At 39.6% G+C, this 22248-nt stretch overlaps 1 protein-coding gene across 15 annotated transcripts in view; it reads right to left on the reverse strand.

The window, feature by feature from the left end:
• The window catches only part of MAST4 (microtubule associated serine/threonine kinase family member 4), a 536231-nt gene that overhangs the window by 274262 nt on the left and 239721 nt on the right, over nt 1–22248 (reverse strand). For 5 of the 15 annotated variants that reach the window (XM_057494688.1, XM_057494684.1, XM_036887940.2 and 2 more), the window contains exon 4: nt 13374–13448. The exons of 8 other annotated variants lie outside the window; for them this stretch is intronic. In XM_057494688.1, the coding sequence (XP_057350671.1) occupies nt 13374–13448 (75 nt within the window). Of the gene's footprint in view, nt 1–13373; nt 13449–19484; nt 19584–22248 lie in introns of those variants that run through there. 2 more of the 15 variants (XM_057494716.1, XM_057494707.1) reach the window with 1 other exon arrangement.

Genomic DNA, 22248 nt, shown 5'->3' on the forward strand with positions numbered 1-22248 from the left:
AAGAGCTCATGGTGGTGTTGTGAGGATTAAATAATACACATAAAGTATCTAGAAAAGTGACTGGCACACATCGAACACAGTAATATTAGGTTATTACTCTATCTTAAATATTCATGCACAGCTCTGACATTGCAACTCTAAGGTTGTACAATTTAAAAGTGTAAACTGCTCATCTACATAGTATGTAGTTAATGCTGATATATCTTCTGTGCACCAAAGGACAGAGGAAACCAGCAATAAATTTAAAGATTCTCTAAGCCTACTTGAATTAAAGCTTAGAGAACCTAATTTCTTGAATTTCTTATTGATACTCTCCGGTGCTTTCAAAATGAGTTCTGCTACTTTAAAACTAAGTCAAAATAGATTACCTGAGCAATTGTAATTGCCCATTATCAAGCATCAAGTCCATCTCCATGAAAAATAAACTTCTTAAAAAGCCACATTCCATTTTTATCCACACACATGCTAAACAAGTTGGCATGTGTTGCAAGCACTCTATAGAGTGTATTTTAAGCAGATGCTTTTTATCTCATGTAGCTTTCATTAAATTACAGAGAAAAGTATTTCTTGTCATGGCCAGGAATAATGCTAGATTTATTGTCTACTCTGCATTCTGTATTTTTCTCAGTCTACCTTTCATCAATAAATAACAGTGTTGCTTTCACTAAAAAGTGTGGAAAATTCTGATTGAATTTTCCACTTCAAAGTACACAAAATCATTTCATCTAACATGCTGTGTTAGAAAAATCTATGCTCCATTCTGACCTCCTGTTGCAGTCTATTTCAAGTACTGGTGATGCACCATATCACACTGCATGGCTGGTGAAGTAAGTAAACATATTGACTGAAAAATGTTTTGAAAAACCCCTATTCCACATAGATCCCAGCTACTGTCAAAAATTACAAAAATGTTTGCTTTCTGTCTGTGCAAGGGCATGACAGCTCGAGGAGAAATTCCCACATAAATAAAACCAGCTATTTGCATATCTCTCCTTCTAAGCAGGACTGGGCAGGCTGGAGGTTAGGGAAAAGGGGGAGCAAGAATCAGCCCAAATAATATGCTCAGAGGTGTATGAGAGAAATCATTATTAACTGTGCCCATCCTTTAACCTATTTGCAAGGTTAAAATAAAATTTAGCAGAAGAGATTGCCACCACTAGTGAGAACACACGACTCAGGCAGCAGGCAAGGAACACACACAAGGAGAGGTAATATATTGATTGACCTTTCCTTCCAATTGCAGTCAAGGCAGCTAGCTGTCTTTTTTCATTTGGGGGGATATGACAGCTGACCTAGCTTATTTCCCTGGACTAGCAAACTAGGACAGCCCTTGGACAAGTTAGGCAGCTGAGACCAGCACACCCTACGATGCCATAGCACTACACCATTAACAGTCCCAAAAAGGAGACCCTGAACAGGAATGCTGTAATCAGATAGGCTTCTGGGTTAGAGCTCTTTCTTCCTCCAAAAATGAAAGCTGCCTTATCAGAAAGCAGTGGGGAAGATGTTTTCCAGGTATACAGAATGGCAGCCAATGTGAATTATTCACATTCCCTGAAATAAAAAGCAACACAAGTCCATTTAACTCAACATTTCCCAAACAACTTCGTTAATGGGTATTACTTGACAAGAAAAACTTAACATTCCTTGGCATAAGGTTCTATATTCAAATAAACTTGGGGAACAACCAACTAAATAGAACTCAGAGCATTTACTTACTGCAACATTTCCCCAATATTTTTACAATTTCCAGCACTTAAAAAGAGTAAGGGGCCTGGTCTTCAGTGCTCCCCAACTAATGGGACCATGGGACACTTTTAGGGGAAATACCACTCAGGCATGTACACAGAACATACTTTGAGAAATATGAGTTTAACTGAGCCCTCATTTTAGTACAACGGTAGGATGATCATAAGAAAAGCAGAAACGGAATTATTTCCATGTAATATACCAATTACTATACTTACTAACTTTGAATTTGTGACAAGTGAGTGCCCTGTACTGTAATTCAATAAAGCGTCCCCTGGTACACCTCACAAGACTGCACAACAAATCTAACAGAAGGTTGAAAACAAGAGCTACATAAATTCCTGCACACCAGTGATCAAATCTCTAAAGTACTAAACACACACCATAAAAACATATGACTACCATAACATAGGCCTATAGTTCACGTGAAAGATAAACCCAGTAAATACTGTTACCATATCTGTGTATTTATAACAGAGACAGAGGAACAGAACTGAGCTCCTATTTATCAGTAGCCTTTGTTCTCTTTTCCCTATCAATGAAATTCCTGATCTTCTCAGGCAAATTTCTCATTTCTGAGACTTCTACTGAGGATGTAGACAATCACAAGGGACCATTATTCTCTACAACATAAAGGAAGATATGAAGTAAGGCCAGACATGAAAAGTGTGTTATAAGTATGGCTCCTCTTTCTCCTACCATGCCATGGTTGACAGCTAGCCATGAGCCTCTTCCTTCAAGAGCTTATCACTTTATGGAACTTACTCTTTGTTTAATGTTTACATATGCCCTTGGCATTTTAAATGATTTAACTATGATTTTGTAGCTGCTTTTGATTGCTCAGATAACAACACAGTCTCTTGTCATCATCTATATCCTAAGTGGAAGAGAAAGCCTCAGAAACAGATTTTGTATCTTCATGTATCTATAATTTTGAGTAGGTGCCAAACATTTTGAATAAAAAAAACAGTCGAAAATGAGGTAAATAATATTTAGCTCCAGAAAAAGGTGTGTCTCTTCAAGTGTCATACTACTTGAGTAGGAGCACTAAGTCATTCTGTTCTCTACTTGAGCCAGGTCTGAGTATCATTGTGACCTGTGGTCAAGAAAAGAAACAGGCAATACAAATAGATGCAGAGATAGCCAAGATATTGGTGTTACCACATAAAGACTCAAAAATAACTGTGCCAAAGGATACAGTGACCAACACATATGACAACATGAATAAAGACGTAGGAAATTTCTGCAGAGGGTTAGGAAGTATAATAATAAGACAGAACAAAAGGGAGCAGGTAGATCAAAAGATATCAGATGAAATGGGCTTACAAGCTGACTGGTAAGGATGAAGCAAAGGAAAGGATAAGCAAAGCTTAAGTCAAAATTATAGAAATTATCCAAAATGAACCACCTAGAAAATAAAGCAAAAGACAAAAACAAAACTAAAAATGGGCATCTATGACCTATTGGACAATACCCAACTGCCTGACAGAGGTATTAATGGAGTCCCAGGAGAAAGGAGAGAAAATAAGATAGAAGGTATTTTGAATAGATAATGACCAAGAACTTCCCAAAATTTGATGAAGGACAGCAATCAACATATCAGAAGCTCAGTGAATCCCGAGTAGAATAAATACAAAGAAAACCATACTTGGGCACATCATAGTCAAATCTCTTTTTTCAGGCAGGAAGTAAGTAAATGTGTGTGAGGTAATAGGAAGGGAGTACTACACAAAAAATAACAACAACAACTTGAAAAAATGTTAAAGCAGGCAATGGAGTTATTACGACACTCAAGACAGTATTGAAACTTGACTTACTCAAGTTCCAAAAGCATATCACCATCTCTTGAGCATTGGCTAGCAAGTTCATCTCAGCTGTGCAGTTTGCTCTTCTCAAGAAATGCTAAGAAACTCACTCTTTCCAAAACTCTTTCAGAATCCACAGAATCCCCAGGGAAGATGTTTCCTGGTTAAAGGTCTAAATTACTTTTTTATAGCTATGGGTTATGTTTTGATTTTCCTTTTTGCCTGAGGGATAGAGGGATGGATATAGGGGCAAGCAGGATACAGAAGTCCTTGAAGGCAAAGGGATAATTTCAGTAATTCTTCATAATTCTCTATCCAAATTGGGTTACCTGTACTGAACCCATTCTGTGTGTGATCTTTTTACCTCTAAATTAAAAAGATTTCCTATACCCTTCCTCCAAATAAATTGCTAATCTCATCTTGGCCAATTGCCTGTTACACAATTGTTTGGCAAACACAATTCTTATGATTCTGAGAAAAGTCAACAAATGTAATTCACCATTTTTTTTTTAAGCCCTTGGGGAAAAAAAAATCCAACAAAAGACAAGAGAGGTTGGCCTGTAACAATTCAAATATGCACACTTAAACTCTGCCAGCTGAAGAAAAAAGGAAAAAGATAATTGCTGTGAAAATCTGTGTTAGGAGAGAAACAGGCCAAACTCAATAGTTTTTCCCCTTTAACGTTTTTGGTCACAACATTCAAATGGACTTGAAATAGAAATTCCAGCAACTGAAATATTAAAAGCCCATAATTATTGTGATCTTTACACTTTTTCTTCATTTTACCACTGTTTTGAAATACAATCCCATCCTTTTCTTAAAAACAAAGGAAAAAAATATCATTTTACTGGACAATAAATTAGGATGTTAGAAAGCAATATCAGGAAAGATATAATATGTGGAAAACAAAAACAACAGAAATTTCTAACATTCTGAAAAATGCTATACAGATGGCACAAGAAGGTCTTTTGGGGTGCTGGTAAAGTCCTGGGGTTTTCTTTGTTTTTTTGTTTTTTAGTGCTGTTACATGGGTAGAGTCAGTATGTGAAAGTTCACTGTTATCTGTACTTTGTGGTATGTGTTACTCTTACAGAAACAACATATATATATATATATGTATATATATATATATACATATATATATATATGTTATACCTCCCAAAAAAGATGTTTTAAAAGTGATTAGGGAATGATTCTTCAAAAGGCAGCTGTCTAGTCTCACCTTCATGTCTAAGCACTAAATTCCACAGTCCCTGGCCACCAAATGGATGGTCACTGGAGCCGAATCCCAAAGACATGTTTTAGCCCTGTAATTCTGAGTGCTTTAAAATACCATGTTTATATCATACCTTACAGATAGCATCATGGAAAATAATAAGTAGAATACACTTTCCTTAGAATTACTTGATGTGCCTGAGTAGAGAGATGTTAGGCTGAATAAGCTGGGGTGCCCTTTGTCCATTATTTGGTTGTAGTGTTAGGGGTCTGGAATTCTGTGAAAGCCAACAGAAAAAAAATCCTTATAATCTGAGACAGGCACATAGGAATGATAAGGAGAATGAGCTCTTTTCCTGCAGCCTTGGAGCAAGACCTAGGCCCACAGTGTGGAGTCAGGAGGTGGGAGAGTGGTGTGTAGGCCGAAAGAGCTCTCTGGCAATTGAGGCAGAAAGAACATCATGGTGGGTATAGTGTTGTTGCCTTCTATCTGAACTCTTGAGAAATAGCTGCCCAGCACAGAGTGTCCCCTGGGAAACAGGCAGAGCCCCTCCTGAATGCTGCTGGCAAAGCATGTGGCACGATGGCTAAGTGAGCGGACCACCTGGGTCTGAATCCTGGATTCACCTTTTACTAGCTCTGTGAATTTATGCAAGTTATTTAAATTCTCAGCACTGCTCTGCCAAAGGCAGTAAGCTGTTATGCGCAGGTTGGCCAGGTAGACAGACAACATTTTAAATTTAACCCCAAAATGCAACATGAGACTCTTCTTGAACATGGAGGAAGGAAATGGGTCATTTGGAATATGGGAAAACAGCCTTTCAGTGTGATGTTTGTTATCACAGCTCTGTCCTGTAAACTGGCAAATGAGGCCCACAGGAGTTGAGATTCATCAAAGATACCTGTTCAGTAAAGTTAAGGGATCACTAAAGGAGAGATGACAATATCATCAATCTGCCCCATTGCTAAGTCCGTCTTATAAGCAAAACCATGGTAGGTGTTTATCTATTTATTTAGTCATGTCTAACTAATGCCCGCAGCTCAGTTTATCCTTTGATAACAGGAAGTTGCCTTTCTGCTTTCCTTCATGAGGTGTCTATGACCCTCGGGCAGGTATAACAGAAGCAACTAACTGTGGTAAAATCAATGAAAAGGTAGGGGAGTTTTTCCCATGCCTTAGAAATGCCCAATACCTGTAGCAATTTTTTAGAATATTTTTCATTTAAAAGGTTATGGTTTCATGATGTTGCTTCCCAGTATTATAACTTAGAGCCCAGTAAAACTGACAGAAGGTTTTGTTTTTCAGGGTTGCTCATCCTGTTCTGTTTTTTGATGTGTGTGTCAGTCACCCAGAATTGTTGTTTATGGACATTCCTCAAGCTTCTGAATGTATACGTAAGGGCACCACGAAAAATGGAAAATGTCTGCTCTTCCCTCCCCACTTCAATCACGCCCATCGCGAGGCAGCAAGGCCTAATAGTAAAAAACAGAGACTCAAGAGCCAGACTGACTGGGTTTGAATCCTGGCTTCCATGTTACCAGGTGTGTGACCTCGTGCGAGCGATTTAACTTCACTGTGCTTCAGTTTCCTCACCTGCAAAACAGACGTCCCTCCTGAGGCGGCAGCGAGGGGGCCTGTGAGCAGACCCGCGACCCCGCAGGTGCGTCAGCAAGCCTTATCTATGCCGTGACGCTTCCCTCACATGTGGCTGCTTCCGCTTCTGGAGCACTTAGGTCTCCTCTGCGACATAACGTCTCGGCCTATCTCCTTTTGCTGGGGGAGAGTCAAGAGGAGAGGGGTGGGCTAATACCCCTCCTCAGTCCACAGCCCATGACTGTCACCCATCAGTTTATCTGCTTGTACACCTGCTTTCCACTCTTGTGCCGCCCACTCTTTCCCCGACTGCAAGCGACCTTCTAACATACCTGATGGACAGTCAGCAAACTGTATGAGCTCCCAGAAAATGCAAATCGTGCAGTGTGCTTGTATTTGCAATTGACATTAAAGGTACAGTACTAGAGAATTTATTTTTTTAACTTGTTTTCACACAGTAACATGTTTTAGGTTCTGTCATTGCCGTGAGTCCCTTCAGGCTGGTGCTTCTAACTGCGGGGTGTCTCAGGATAGCATCCACCCTATCTTCCCCATCACTCTCTCACCCACAGCACTACCCCCAAATTTTGTGGTGCAACAGCAATGCTGAAAGAAGCAGCAGTGTACGTGTCCTCAGACAGAGGCTGCTTTTTCCAGACTGGGATTGCCACCTCACAGGGCCAGATGACGCATAATTTATCCAAGTGGTGCCCACTTATTCCTCCAAGCAGCCTGGTGACTCTGTGGAATGGCTGCACCAAACCATTTAATTATAGCAATTCTTAGAAAGGTAGACAGCATTATTCTACCACTGGACTGGTGAGGAAACAAGAGCCTTCACAGGACCACAGTCAGTACACAGAGCTCAACACAGGTCTGTATGATCTCAAAGCCTGCACACATCCTACCAAGGAGGGCCATGACAGAAGCATGCCTCCCAGGCTGACCTGTGTCACATCCCTCCATTCCAGTCCGGTGCATAGGTTTACTATGCACATTTGTGTAATGCTCGTGCCTACATTAAGGCTCTCCCTCCTTCAACACCCACATGAAAACTCAACAGGTCCAGGAAACCTTTTCTGATTGCTGTCAATATTTCCCTTGATTCAAACTCAGCACCACACTGACACTGTTTACCATGTAACTTATTATTGCCTCTGCTTTATATCTTTGCTAATTAAATTCCATTCTCAAACGTAAGAATCAAATCCTGTGAGTTATATTCCTCATGCATAACACATTGCTTGAGTGTAGGGCAGGCATTCAAAAATAAGTACTCCTTAAAATAATCTGATGAAATGGGTATTATTTCATTCCCCATTTTTCAGATGAGGAAATGAAGGACTCAGGATAATTAAATAATTAGACCAAAGGCACAGCTAATAAGTTTCAGACATGTGATCCATGACCATTTTAGCTTGGACCAAAGATAAATTCTGGATGGTTGATGTAAAAAAAAACAAAAGCTATAAGCTGCCTCAAAAATTTCTGTTAGAAAACTATCACTCTGAACCTGATGGAAATATTTATATTTTTACTACTATCAACCTGTTGTTTAGGAACTTAGCACCAGCTACAAGTAGATTCATATAAAGCGGTTAAGAATTTACACTTATTCTGAGTAGAGCTAAGAAAATATAACAAGTCTAAATGGTTCTACCATGTATGACAATCTTTCACAAATATAAAAGTATGCAAGAATGCTTACTGATAAAAACTAAAAAAAAAAAAGTATCACTCTGAAAAGCTTTTGCAAAAAAGTTTACACAAGGCAAAACTCTCTTGAATATAAACATGGGCAATTTTTTCATGAGCATATCTCCCCAGGCAAGGAAAACAAAAGCAAAAATGAACAAGTGGGACTATATCAAACTGAAAAGCTTCTGTACAGCAAAGAATACCATCAATAGAATAAAAAGGCATCCTACAGTATGGGAGAATATATTCATAAATGACATATCCAATAAGGGGTTGACATCCAAAACATATAAAGAGCTCATGTGCCTCAACAAACAAAAAGCAAATAATCCAGTTAAAAAATGGGCAGAGGATATGAATAGACACTTCTCCAAAGCAGAAATTCAGATGGCCAACAGGCACATGAAAAGATGCTCCACATCCCTCATCATCAGAGAAATGCAAATTAAAACCACAATGAGATATCACCTCACACCAGTAAGGATGGCCACCACCCAGAAGACAAACAACAACAAATGTTTACAAGGATGTGGAGAAAGGCGAACCCTCCTACACTGCTGGTGGAAATGTAAATAAGTTCAACCATTGTGGAAAGCAGTATGGAGGTTCCTCAAAAAACTAAAAATAGAAATACCATTTGACCCAGGAACTGTACTCTTAGGAATTTTCCCTAAGAATGCAGGATCCCAGATTCAAAAAGACACCTGCACCCCTATGTTTATTGCAGCACTATTTACAATAGCCAAGAAATGGAAGCAACCTAAGTGTCCATCAGTAGATGAATGGATAAAGAAGATGTGGTACATATACACAATGGAATATTATTCAGCCATAAGAAGAAAACAAATCCTACCATTTGCAACAACATGGATGGAGCCAGAGGGTATTATGCTCAGTGAAATAAGCTAGGTAGAGAAAGACAAGTACCAAATGATTTCACTCATCGGTGGAATATAACAACAAAGCAAAAACTGAAGGAACAAAACAGCAGCAGACTCACAGAACCCAAGAATGGACTAACAGTTACCAAAGGGAAAGGGACTGGGGAGGGTGGGGGGAAGGGAGGGATAAGGGGATTAAGGGGCATTATGATTAGCACACATAATGTAGTGGGGGGCATGGGGAAGGCAGTATAGTACAGAGAAGACAAGTAGTGATTCTATAGCATCTTACTATGCTAATGGACAGTGACTGTAATGGGGTATGTGGTGGGGACTTGATAATGGAGGGAATCAAGTAACCACAATGTTGCTCATGTGATTGTATATTAATGATGCCATAATTTTAAAAAAGTCTACACAAAACAACATTTTAAGTTACTAAAATACTCCCAGAACAATTATGTCCAACCATTCTTCCCAATCCCTTCCCCATCTTACCATATCCTTAAATCTACTAACAAATATTACCTACTCCAAAAAGGAAAAAAGTATTTCTTAAGACTTGAAATTTCTGGGAATAGGAAAGTAATTCGAATCCAGAAACTCAATGCGTAATAAGGTTCAAAACTGCAGATATCTTAAAGCCTATCCCTTTAGTGCTTAAAAAAATTAACGTATTTTCTTTTGCTACTAAAGACAGAAACACAATTCCACAATTTCCATTGCCTTTATTCTATATCATCTAGGCAACTATACACTCTAGTCAATGTAGTCTCTTGTCCCTTATGAACAGGAGGTTTTTAAGGTCTCAAAGACATTTACTCTTCAGATAGGTAAAAATGAAAAAAGGATCAATCCTAAAAGGTTTATAGTAGTGAGAAAAGAAGACCATCTGCTTTGAGATAGCTCTGGGCTGATTTTCCCAGCAGGGGAGTCAGGTTTTATAAACCTTGTTCTCATTAGAAAAAGGTAGAGAAATCACTGAGAAATAGTATAATGGATTTTCAAGCCCTGTGGCAGATTGAAACCATCTATCTTAGAACTATAGGCAGGTTTTTGGTTGGACTATGTGTATATTTGGGTAGTTTGGTTTGTTTGTTAAAGGAGGATAGAATGTTAGTTATAACATTTTCTGATTTTGAAATTTACTACATGCTCTACCTACCACCATTCTCACAAGCTAAAAATTTAAATACAATCTTTATGAGCCTATTTATTCTGGATCAGCAAAGCTTCCAATGGAAAATGACAGCTCATCTAGAATAAATCTTCATCATCCTTTTGTGCTGAAATGCCAGAGGATTTGAAAACTAATCTGCTGTACATTCTCATGTTCTTTTGTGTCCACCTCCTGTCTCCCTAGATCGTGTTCCTGATGCTCCCATATCAAATTGATTTTTATTTAACAGAGGCCTTTACCAGTTCCACAAATAACTGCTCTGTGGTCTTTGAACTATTATTCCTTTCTCCCATTGTGTTTCATTTTTTGTTCATTTACTGTGTTACAGCATTTATACTGGGGATACACAGGTGAGCATATTCTCAAAGTGAAAGCCACTTTAGAAATCCCCAGTAGACAGGTTTAGCCAATCAGAGGTATATTACTTACCTTTGATTTCTCCCCAATCCTTTACTCTTATTCAAATAAAACAAACTTAAAAGCTTGTTTTCCTATGCTCAAAACACAAAAGGCTTTCTAAGTCTAAAAGAAAAATCTGGGGTTAAAAAAAAGCTAACCCCTTGAACAGAAAATGAGCTTCTTATTTCTGGTCATTTTCCCCATAGCTTTAAAGTAATTCTGTTTTAAAAATTAACATCCACTGAAGACACTGATAGAAGACTGCTTAATAATAATGCTTTGCAAGTAATGAGGAATGATGCCATTTGCAGAGGGATTTTAGGATTGAGAAATGCCATTCCAAAATCTCAGACTAAATGGTAAAGGATCCAGTTATAAATAGCCTTGACAGAAAAGAAAAATAATTCCAGAATTTGATTAAGAGGACATTTCACATACTTTCATTTAATAGAAGAGATACCGAGTGAAATGTGAGCTCAGTGTTAAGTGGCTACCCAAGTTTACCGAGCTGGTTTATAACCAAGACCAAGGTACAACCCTGTCTAGTATATTCTTGCCATCACTCTGTATTGCTACTGGGAAACCAAATGTTCCTACGTAATCACACTTCTAAGATTACACAATGCCAACTCACAACAAAATCAATGCTCTTAGAAGATCTGGCAGTTGGCTTACCATTGTTACTGACCCCCAGAACATAGGCACCTGTAATTTGCAAGAGTTCTTTACTATGATTCAGGCTATTGAGTTGAAAATGATACAGTGCAGATTCTAAAACCAATGTGCTTATAATGAAAGGTCACTGGCTACAGATGCTCATTTCCATTTGCTATTTATTGTCCAAGTAACATATCCACACAGCAAACAATGGCTTCCTCCAACAGTGCTTAAGGTTTACAAGGATTTAGGCCTTTCTCAGGTTTCTAGTACTGCAGTATTTGGGGGAGGAAAGTATCTAACCTTTAAAAGCTATTTGGTAACATGGCTAAACCTATTCACATAGCACATTAAAGTACCACACATCTTCTTTATAGCAGTTTAATGAGTTCCTCTTGGAGCTTGTCTAGAAAAAGAAGTCATGATTCTTGCTCAAAGCAAAATGCAACAAGAAGACTTGCCACCAACAGAAGAAAATCAGCTACCTTACAGGCGTAATAATATGTGACAACTGCATGGCGAGGCACAGTATTTCTGAAAATGCCAAGGCAGAATGGAATGAATACAGGAACAAAGAAAGAGAAGGAACAAAAGCACATGGTGGATTGAGTCCTTAAAGCTCCACTGACACTGTGTGTACACTGTGCTTAACAGTGGACCACTTAATTCACAAGATGTTTTAGAGCCTCTTCAGTTAAACCTCTCAGGTAGGGCCCAAAAAGTATACCTGGTATACCCTGAACTGTGCTCTACTTCAGCAAAATTCACCTCTTATATGATGAAACTACCCAACTTATTCAAAACTAGTTAATTTTTTTCCCCTCATATACCAACAGAATTTCCACAACTTCATCACAAGGACCCTGAGCTGAAGCGAGTTGTCTGGAGCTTGGGGACAGGGCACCCTAGTAAATGTAAATGTAACAAGGGGCTGTGACATCTGCAGTCCACTTTTAAATACTTCAGCATAGGTAGGCAATGTGATATTACATACTGGTTACAATTATACACTCTACACAGTCAGCAGCCCTGATGGGAACTCATTTCCCCAAGGTGATCAACTAGCATCATATCAGATGTATCTCCACCTCAGTCAACACCAGAGATTTTGCCAATTGGCATACTGAGGTGGGTTTTCATTGCTGAAATCAAAATCAGTGGCTTCCTAGTCAGCATAATGGATGTTAGAAAGAGGCTTTCATTGTTGAAACATGTGGAATTTAAAGTAGTGAATTGGCAAAATCATTTTAGACACCTCTACCCTTGAGTGAACAGGGCATAAGAATCTAGGGAGGTCCCAACTTGTACTCTTAGGACTAGTACCTGAGGCCCAGTTGCTCAATAGCCTTCGGTCCAGCAGCTGAGCCAGAGAATCCCTGGTGCTTGACACTCACTATAAACGTGAGAGAATGCGGCCTCTGGAAAGTCGTCAGGTCACTGGCCTTGAGTAAAGCATTTTGAACAGATTTGGCTGGAGGATAAAAGGCCAGAGAGCAGGGACTTCACTGACTTTAGAAGAATGTTTTGTGCCTGTTCATTAGAGAATGGTTATTTAACAAAAGTCTGTGTGCAGCAGAACTGGCCCGTGACTTACTTGAGCTGAGTGGGATTAGCAAATCCCTGCCCAAAACCTCAGCCGTTTTGGCTGTTGCTATTTGTCCAACAGAATTTAATAGTTGGGCATGACCAGATCAGCTTCAGACTATTCTCTGCAAATACATAACACAGATAACCGCTACACCAGAGCCCACCCCTACCAGCTCGGTGAATTTCCAAGAATTATACCAGCCATTGTGTTAAATACAGCCATTATTATACTAAAAGTATCTAAATTTACAATTAAACACATTATATTGAAAACAAAGGTAATGGACACTCAAAATTGATTCAGTTCCTAACTATTTTCTCATATTTTACTAGTATTTATGTGAGTTATATCTGTACAGTGGAAAAACTATGCACCAGCAGGAGTATTTACATTACAGAAGCCTGCAAATACCACTTATCAAGATTTTTTTTTTTGTATTCAGGGCTGGTTGTTAAACACTGGTGTGGATGGTCTTGGATTAATAGAGCAGGTGAAGCCTTCCCTAAGACCTTCAAATGCACCAGCATAAATGAAACCCCACCACCGCCTTTTCTGCAGGGGGACCACATAACCATGCACACCCGCCAGGCGGACGGGACACACTCACTTTTGAAGCAGCTGGCTCCACTAGTCTCTGGCGATGTCGGGCTGAGTTGAAATGGCTCTTCGGAGGCTGCCCTTCCTGACAGTGAATGGAAGATGGGGAATGAACACAAGCAGGGAAGGGGAGAAGGTGGGCGTGGGATGATGGGAAATGGTCAGAAAAGGGAGAGGGACAGCATTTAACGGCACTGTACTTCTCTGTTTTAGCTAAAATTTAATAAAAACCCACCACAGCTTCCCCCACGTGCAAATCCTTTTGTTAAAAAGCCTTGTACGGGCATGTGCATACTGAAGTCATGAACACAGCCCAGTATCAAGACATTTCCCATCAAATCTTCATTTTTCTATTATCAGATACTGGCTCTAATTGTATTTCAAGGATACTTAGGAAAACTGAAACATGATTCCCCTGAACATGAAGTCAATCTTCCTAGAATAACAAGGCATTAAGGAGCATTCTCAGACTTAGACTCACCACCTGTTTGGATGTCATCAAAATGATAGGGAAATCAGTCTCCCTCAAAACCATGGAAATCTGCTTTGCTTGGAAGCTCCTCTCTCCATCATCCTGGCAAAATTCCTGGTGTCTGACAGCCACCAAAAACTCTGCCTTTGTATGAAATTAAATTGTATTGGCTCAAAAAGGGATTGTGCATTAAGTTTATAACAACCTTTGAAGAAGGGTATTCCTTCCTTAAACCAACCCTATTAACACCCTTGTGTGTGTGTGTGTGTGTGTGTGTGTGTTGGATCACACAGAAAGACTTAATGTCTCCCCATTACTCATTCCATGCCAAACACACACACCCAAAAAACTCAAGGAACTGTGTGCTGAGTTTGATGCCCTGTTTTTGCCATCTTGGAATTCTTTCTTTTTTTTTATTGAGGTTCATACAATAAAATGCACAAATTTTAGTATACAGCTTGTTGGAAAAAAAAAAACCTCAAGAAACTATATTTTAAAGGGGACATCCGGAATAAGAGTTCCCATAAATAGTGTAGTTTCAAAGATGTACGATAATAAACAAGAATTTAAGAACCAGCTCTATCTGCTATGAGCACTGACTTCACATGAGATGAAAGCAACAGAGAGAGGGTCTCAGAGAAATCCCGGACTTAAAGCCTCTGGTCCAAGGCAGAGACCCAGGAGCAAAATACCCTCAGATAAATGTTAACATTTGCTCATTTGCACATCTCAGAGGAGAGTGAAGAAAACCTGCTACTTAGGTAAAAAGGCAATGTCTTTATTACAATACTTAAGAATTCTTCTCTTTTTCTTCTAGGAATAAACAGCTCTATTACTTTTAAGACATGGATCAATCATACCCACTTGAATTGCCAACAATCACTGCTCTGGTGTCCGAAGTATAATGCTTACCTTTCAAAAAGGACATGTCATAAGTAGCAGACTGCAAGTCAGGATTGTTTTTCCTTGTAACTGCCCTGCCAATATGCATTCTTTCCCTATTCACTTCTGAAAAAATGCAAGCAAATAGTTTTAAATCTCAGTTGACCTAGAAAATCTACCAAAGCTTTAATAGCAGAAATGATGCTCATTCAGTCACTGAATATTAAGCAAAAAAATCCCAAAAAACTGGTATGGTTACCCATTCAATAGAATCAATAGTTTTTACACGAGAAATAGTTTTTTTTAAAGCACAGATTACTTTTCTTAGCTTGACTTGAAAATTCTCATTTAAATTTAATGGCTTATCAGAAAGCAGTTTTAAAGTTTTTTTTCTCCCTAAAAAAGTTATCAGATGTAAATAATTATCCTCATTAATATATCTGGAGAATTACCTGCCCTTATTAGCCTCCCTATGGAATGATAACAACCGATTTAAGAGTTCCAATGCACAGTGCTAGGCTCCCACTCATCAGGAAAAAAATAAATCTCGATGTTAAATACACAATTACAGTCAATGTGCAAATTAACTAAATCCTGGGCCTGTGGTTTATTGCTCTTCAGACTCCAAGGTGAAAATGTTATTTTTTTAAATTAGTTAATTGTACCATGGTCCCAGCAGGGGGCAGATGTTGGTATTAAACCTTGAATCTGAATCTTAAACTACTGGTTTTGTGGAAGGCTGTTATAAAGAAAGTAAGCACATCCTTCAAGCGGAGACATGGGAATAGGTGTGTTTTTGAAACCTGGTCTCCATTGTATATCATTTATTATCAAGTACATTGAATCTGTAACAATAGTCTGCTTGCAGTGAACAAATAGGTCTGTGAAATAATCAATATATTTACACAGATTCTAGTAATATATCTTAATAGAAAGCAAAGAACAGTGTGGAGGAGTGGTGTCATTTTAATGAATTGCATATGGAGTGAAAACAAAGGAATTATGAATAGCTCACAGCAAGTTTTCCTCCAAATGACGCATGTATTACATTTAAACTGATCTTAATTTTCAATAAAATGGTCATATTATTTTGATGATACTGAGGCTCTGGAAGGGTGTACATAGCGAGGTCCAAGATAGAAACCTGAGAAGAATTTAATTCATTAGAAGCTGACATAGCTGTTTTTTTTTCTCTTTGGGGAGACCTTAATTTAAGTGTTTTCTTTCCCTTTGCCCAGTCCTGTTACAGGCCAGATTCCCTGACACATCCAGGCAAGGTACAAACAACCTACCTTTGGGCATAATCAACTGTATCAGCTCAGTTATGAAATACTTTGCATTTTTTTAAAAAGCAAACAGTGCTCAATATCCCTATATAACAAATTTGTACATATAGTGTTCCATGTTAAGAAAAACACTAAATTCTATCACTCAGGCTAACATGAAAGACAAAATTTGTGACTTCATTTTCTTGTCTCAAATTCTTAGTCCCAAGAAACCATTTTTCCTCCTAAATAACAGCCTTCAGACTCTGGTATCTGTCATTCCATACTGAGACATCAGTCTCCTGGTACCATTTACCTCCTGGCTAATGTTGTCAACATAAGCAAAATAACAGATTGGACCTGGGTGGGCCCCACAGGCCTCTCAACTGAATGGCTTATTTACATATGTAAATAGGGGCTCTTTACACCAAGGAGAAGGGGCAGAAGGAGGGCTGGAATCCTCACCATTAGTTTTGTGGAAACAGAAGCACATTATATTGCTTAGGTCAACGTAACTAAAATAATTTTGCTGCTATAACCACCAGTAATAAAAGTAGCAGCCCGGGGTTATGTAAACAAACTATTAAAAGATGACAGAAGAAGTGTTGACATGTGCATAATCTGGAAACTTGAGACATATTTCATCTCCATGCTAAATGCTTTCATCAAGATTTCTCCTGTTAAGTCAAGTCATTTTAGGAATTATGAACATCCCTTAACACTGCAGATCATAGTTTTAAAAGAAATTATTGTTCCCTAAACATTGCAGATCTGAAAGTGTTGTACTTTAGCTTAATTTGCATTGCATAAACATACTTACAACAATGCTCTGTGGGCAACAATATATCAGGTGCGAAGTAATGGGTGCCCAGAGAATTTAGTGCCTGAAATCAGATTATTTAAATGCCTAATTCTTTAAATCAGTGTAAATTAACCTATCTCAGAATTAGAGCCACAAGGAAAATTTAACACTCAGCAGATATATAATTTTAGTATTGGTCCCATTATTTTAAAAAAATCTATTATTAGGTATTTTTGCAGCCTGGATATTTTAATGTAAGAAATCAAAGTCACAAAATTGTTTAAGGGATTCTAGACTTCTTAAAAGTAAAGTCTACTCAGAAGAGTGTTAACTCTGAAAACAATTACATGCCTTCTCAGTTAAGAATAAACTTTTTAATCCAACTTTGAGACATCCTATTGTCCATGATAAATATATTTCATCCCCAGTTGAAGTTCTTCCTAAAAACTATATTTAATTACACCAAAGCAGTTGCAAACAGGCACTAGTAAAGGGGCCCCGGTGCATCAATAAAGCAATCTAGGATCATGCATGAAAATAAATGGATTGAAAGAATTCACAAATTAGGGAGATTAAACAATGACCAGGCTTATCAAAATATGGATCAAAACCCCAAATGAACATGGAAAAAATGTGCCATTTAGAAACTAGAGCATGTTTTCAACAATGATATCATAGGCTTCTAAAGTCAGTGGAACAAATCCCATAAAGATGAAAGCAATCATTTTTTCCTGTCTCCTTTCAAACCCAGGTTTTTCAACTTGGCTCAAGAGCAGAGCCACCAAAATGCAGGTCAGGGAATGGATACTTCCACCTCTGAAAACAGACCCCAAGACACTGGGCTCTCTTAATTTTCTCACTGTGATGCTCAGTGAGAAATACATTTGACATCATGAAACAATACTTGCCAATACGACCACGGATGCAGTCTGTTTTCTCATCTAGTCTAGTTCTTTTTTAACCAATGTTGGTCTTTACCTACTAAATCGATGATTTCCCCTGCAGTTAAAAAGCACACCAAGGGAATGGTTGTTAAGCTGTGATGAGACAGGAATCACCTTGTATCTCCTTATGACTCCCAAACTTCAGTCATTTACCTACTGATTTTTTCGCATATCTGTGTACAATGGGTACTATTACATCTACTATGCATACTATTATTTTGTTTTATTCTAGAAGATGGCTCCATTTTAAAAAAACAAACACTTCACTTGTTAATGATGGCCTAAGTAATAACACCTTGAAATGATGGCTTTCTTGTGCTATTTTTTTTTAACATATTGAGATAAATATATTAACTGCTCTATAAAAATACCTGTGTACTGACTAGAGTCATCTGTGGGCAGCCAGTGGAGTCCACAGCACCACCACAGTTTGGCAGGCAATGGGAGTGAGCAGCCCAGGGTCTGAAGCTTTTCTGGGGGAATGGAGGGATGGTCACCCTAAGCTGGCCTTTAAGACTGCCATTAACATCTCCCTTTGACTCCAACTGCCTACTCTGATGTGTCAAATAGGGATTGCAAATTTCACACGTCCATGACCCAGTTTTTTACTTTTTCCCCAGATCTGTCCTCCACAGTGTCCCTAATCTCCAGGAAAAGGCACCTCCATTTACCCAGTTGCTCTGACCAATTACCTAGTTATGACAGCAAATCCTACTGATTTTAACTTCATCATTTTCTCAAGTTCAACCTTGCTTACTTTTACCATTATCAGCTTCATCAAGCCATTTATCTGTAACAGTCAGCTAGACCTGACATACAAAATACCACAAACTGGAAGGCCTGAACAACAGAAATGTATTGCCTCATGGTTCTGAAGGCCAGAAGTCTAAAATCAAGAGGGCAGCCGGGCTGGTTCTTTTGGAGGGCTGGCAGGGAAGGATCTGCCCAGGCCTCTCTCCTCGGCCTCCTGATGGCCGTGCTCACCTTCTCTTCACATCATCCTTCCTCTATGTCTGTCTGTCTCCAAGTCCAGATTTCCCCTTATTATAAGGACACCAATTATATTGGATTAGGAACCACCCTAAAAACTTCCTTGTAACTTGATTACCTCTGTAAAGACCCTATTCCAAATAAAGTCACACTCTCAAGTATGGGGGTTAGGACTTCAATATATTTGGGGCAGGGAGAGACACAAGTTAACCCATAACACCATCCAAGTCATCCAGACTCCAGACACTGCCTCATGTCTGTCTCCTACCATTTTTGCTTTCCCTAGAGCAGATTCTCTGAATAGCAGACAAAGCCACCCTAATAAAATATACATAATGTCACTTGCCTCCAAACCCTCCAGTATCTTTCCCTTCTACTCACCCTAAGTCCTTCCAGGGCTTGCAAAGTCTTATGCAACCCAGCCCTGGGTACTTGTCTGAGGCCCTACTGCCTGTCTCCACCCCACCGCAGGCCACATTATTCTCTGGACCATTCCTAGAGCTCTTCAAGCACCTTCTCAACTCAGGGGCCCTGTGATTCCCTTCACTAAGAAATACTCCTTTTAAGTCTTTTTGCAAAGCATGCCTGTCTACTCCATCCAGGAATGCTCAAATGCCCCTCCCCAAGAACAGGACCCCCCATTACCCCTCTTCCTCTTGCTCTCCTTTACTTCTTAACAGTTACTAGCACCTGACATACTGCACATGCATGTGTTTGTCTTTTTCTCTGTAAGTTCCACAGGAGCTTTGTCTCATTTCTTCTCTACCTGGTACTTGGTGGATGCTGGATAAATATCAGACCAGTAAATGGAGCCAATTTCTATGTATGATGCATAATTACACCAGGTCATCCACACCCTGTGTTTCAGCCAGGGCTCCTGCAGGAAACAGAGGGCACAATCAGACTGGGTGGTTTAAGAAAAATTTGACAAAGGAATTACTTGACAAAGGAATAAAAGGCATAAGGCTCCTTCACCACCCCTAGGCCAGTAAAGGCAAGGGGAGGAAGCTGCTGCCAGAACCTGAAACAGAGAGCTGGGTATGGAGGGCCACTGGACAGGTGCCCTTACTTTCAGAGGAGCATTCAGCCAGCAGGAAGGGAGCCAGAGGCCAATGGCTTGTGTCATTTTCTCTATTCTCCCTTCTGCCCTTCAATCTCCTGCTCCCTATGGGCCAAACCCTCCCAGCCACCAGAGAGCATGAGGCCCTTAGCTGCAGGTGCACAGACGAGGTGGGTAGAAGGAGAGAAGGAAGAAAGAGGGAGAGAGGGGAGAGAGGGAGGGAGAGAAAGGAAGAGAAGCAGGGAAAGAGAGTCAGGGCAGGTGCGAAGGGTTTGGAGGTTCAAGAGGCGACAGGAGGTACCCACAGCATCACTGAGCCCCAGTTAACAGCTGCACCAGAGTGACTGCTTCCCTTCTCTGCCGAGTCCCAGTTTCTTGAACTGCATGTGCTGTTCCACCTTCACACTGGCCTTTGCGGTGCTGAAAAGGGCATCGACATTGGCACTGAGGTGCTGGGGATGGGCCCGGGGGTCAGATGGGAGGAGAGGAAAACAGTTTGAGCAGAGAAGCCACGTGCTACTTTCCTCTCTGGCTCTCACTTCCCAGAAATGCTGAAGGGGTGAACTAGGTATTATCTGTGAAGCACCACATATCTAATAATGGGGATTTTTCTTCTGTCAAGGTCTCACATTAATGTAATTTTGTTAGGTCTGCAGTCTTAAGTCAAAAGAAAATCTTGGGATTGGATTCCTGATGAAATTCTTACTCTGAATTCAAATTTATTTCCCAACCTTGCTACACTTCTATTTGCCTTTTAAAGTTATTTAACATTACAAAAGTAGAAAAGCTGGGCTGCACTGCATTTGCTAAGATTCCATGAAGAAGGGAGACCTTGTACTCTCTGAGGATTAGTGGGAAAAGAAGGAAGGGCCAGTCTCCTCCCAGCCACCAGTGGGTGATGGATGCCAACCTGTCAGTAGCCTTCTGAGACTTCAGCATCCATATCCATAACTAGCCATGAAGCACTTAAGGTTTCAAAGTCCAAGACCCTCTGTCTTGCCAATGGGTTTCAGCCCCAGGCAAGTTCGCTATGGATTCAATATGGCCAAAGAAATGACAGTAGAACATTCTTGGGGTGAAAGGGTTATACCCAACTTTATTTCCACAGTGGCAGGTCAGTCACTAAAATCCCATTCACTCCTAGAGAGTCTGCATGCAGCAAGCCAGTCTCTGCCTCTGGGCCTCTCTGCCAGCATAGCCGTCCTCTGGGCCTCTCTGCCAGCATAGCCATCCTCTGGGCTTCTGTCCTTGGCACTGCCACCACTTCATCCTCTGCTCTGCTCTCCTGCAGCCTTGCAGCCCTGCCACTGTGTGGCCTAGAGCACTGGGAAGAGCTCTTTATATAGAGTCAATAGCAACGTATTACCCACATGTGTGTAGTAAGCTAGCCAACTAGGGCCAGGTGAGAATCCTGGCCACAGGAACTTTCATTTTATCTACACCCTCTCCGTAACATACCCTAATCTTGTAAAGATCAAAAATATACAGGATAGCCTGTTTTAAAAGCAAGTAAATTCAATTATTGGGTTCATGTCATAGTTCACATTTCTTATTAGCTTCATAATATGTGTGTTTTGGAAGTCAGAGGATTGACTAGCTATTTAGAAATGTTTATGTTTACTGCTGGTCATAGAGAAATGTTTGGGTTTTAGATAATATTATACCCATCAGTCAATGATCCTTTGTTAGAGCATTCTAGTACATCATATATTGATTCAAATTAACGAATTCTATGTCAAAGACCAGTTAACGTATTTTACCATAGACAGTAAGTTTATGGATGTAATTACTGACTTGAGCTCCAAAAACACAGCACAATTATAGTGCTGCACATATGTCAACCCACTTAAGTCACTTCAATTTAGGGAAAAAATCTAATGATATCACATGCCACACATTTTTTAATGAGAAAAATTACAAGATACCTAAATTAAGAGAACCAATTTTCCACAGGGAAATCTGGGGGAAAAAATTTAAAGGTAAACCAATTATCTGAAGGCAAAATAAAATTTTCAACATAGCTCTGAGTTGTACCCAAAGCAAATTATTGTGAGCAAGTAATATGGCTCTGATAATTAGACTTGATAGGGGTTTAAATTAAGCACCGGGATGCTCAAGACTCCTGCAAGCTGTTTTGATTTGTTTCCTCTGTTCTGGCAGGCCTGGGGAAAATGACCAGGGTCCCATGAAGGGGGACCCAGCCTGGCTTTTCAGATTGGGGTAGGCTCCTTTTTAACTGACCTCTGTCTCATCTTGCAGTGGCCGATCACAAAGGTTCACATGTGAAACTGATTAAGGGCCTACATAATCCCCCAGTCACAATTAAAACACTGAACACCTGCTATAACACTGTTCACCCATAACACAATGAAAATTACGTCTTTAACCAGAGCATAATCTCTATAAATTGTTGAGTGGTGATATAGATGAAAGGTCATCTTGTCACTTCCTCTCATGAATAAGGCCCTGG

Source organism: Manis pentadactyla, chromosome 2, assembly GCF_030020395.1.
Source record: "Manis pentadactyla isolate mManPen7 chromosome 2, mManPen7.hap1, whole genome shotgun sequence".
NCBI lineage: Eukaryota > Metazoa > Chordata > Mammalia > Pholidota > Manidae > Manis > Manis pentadactyla.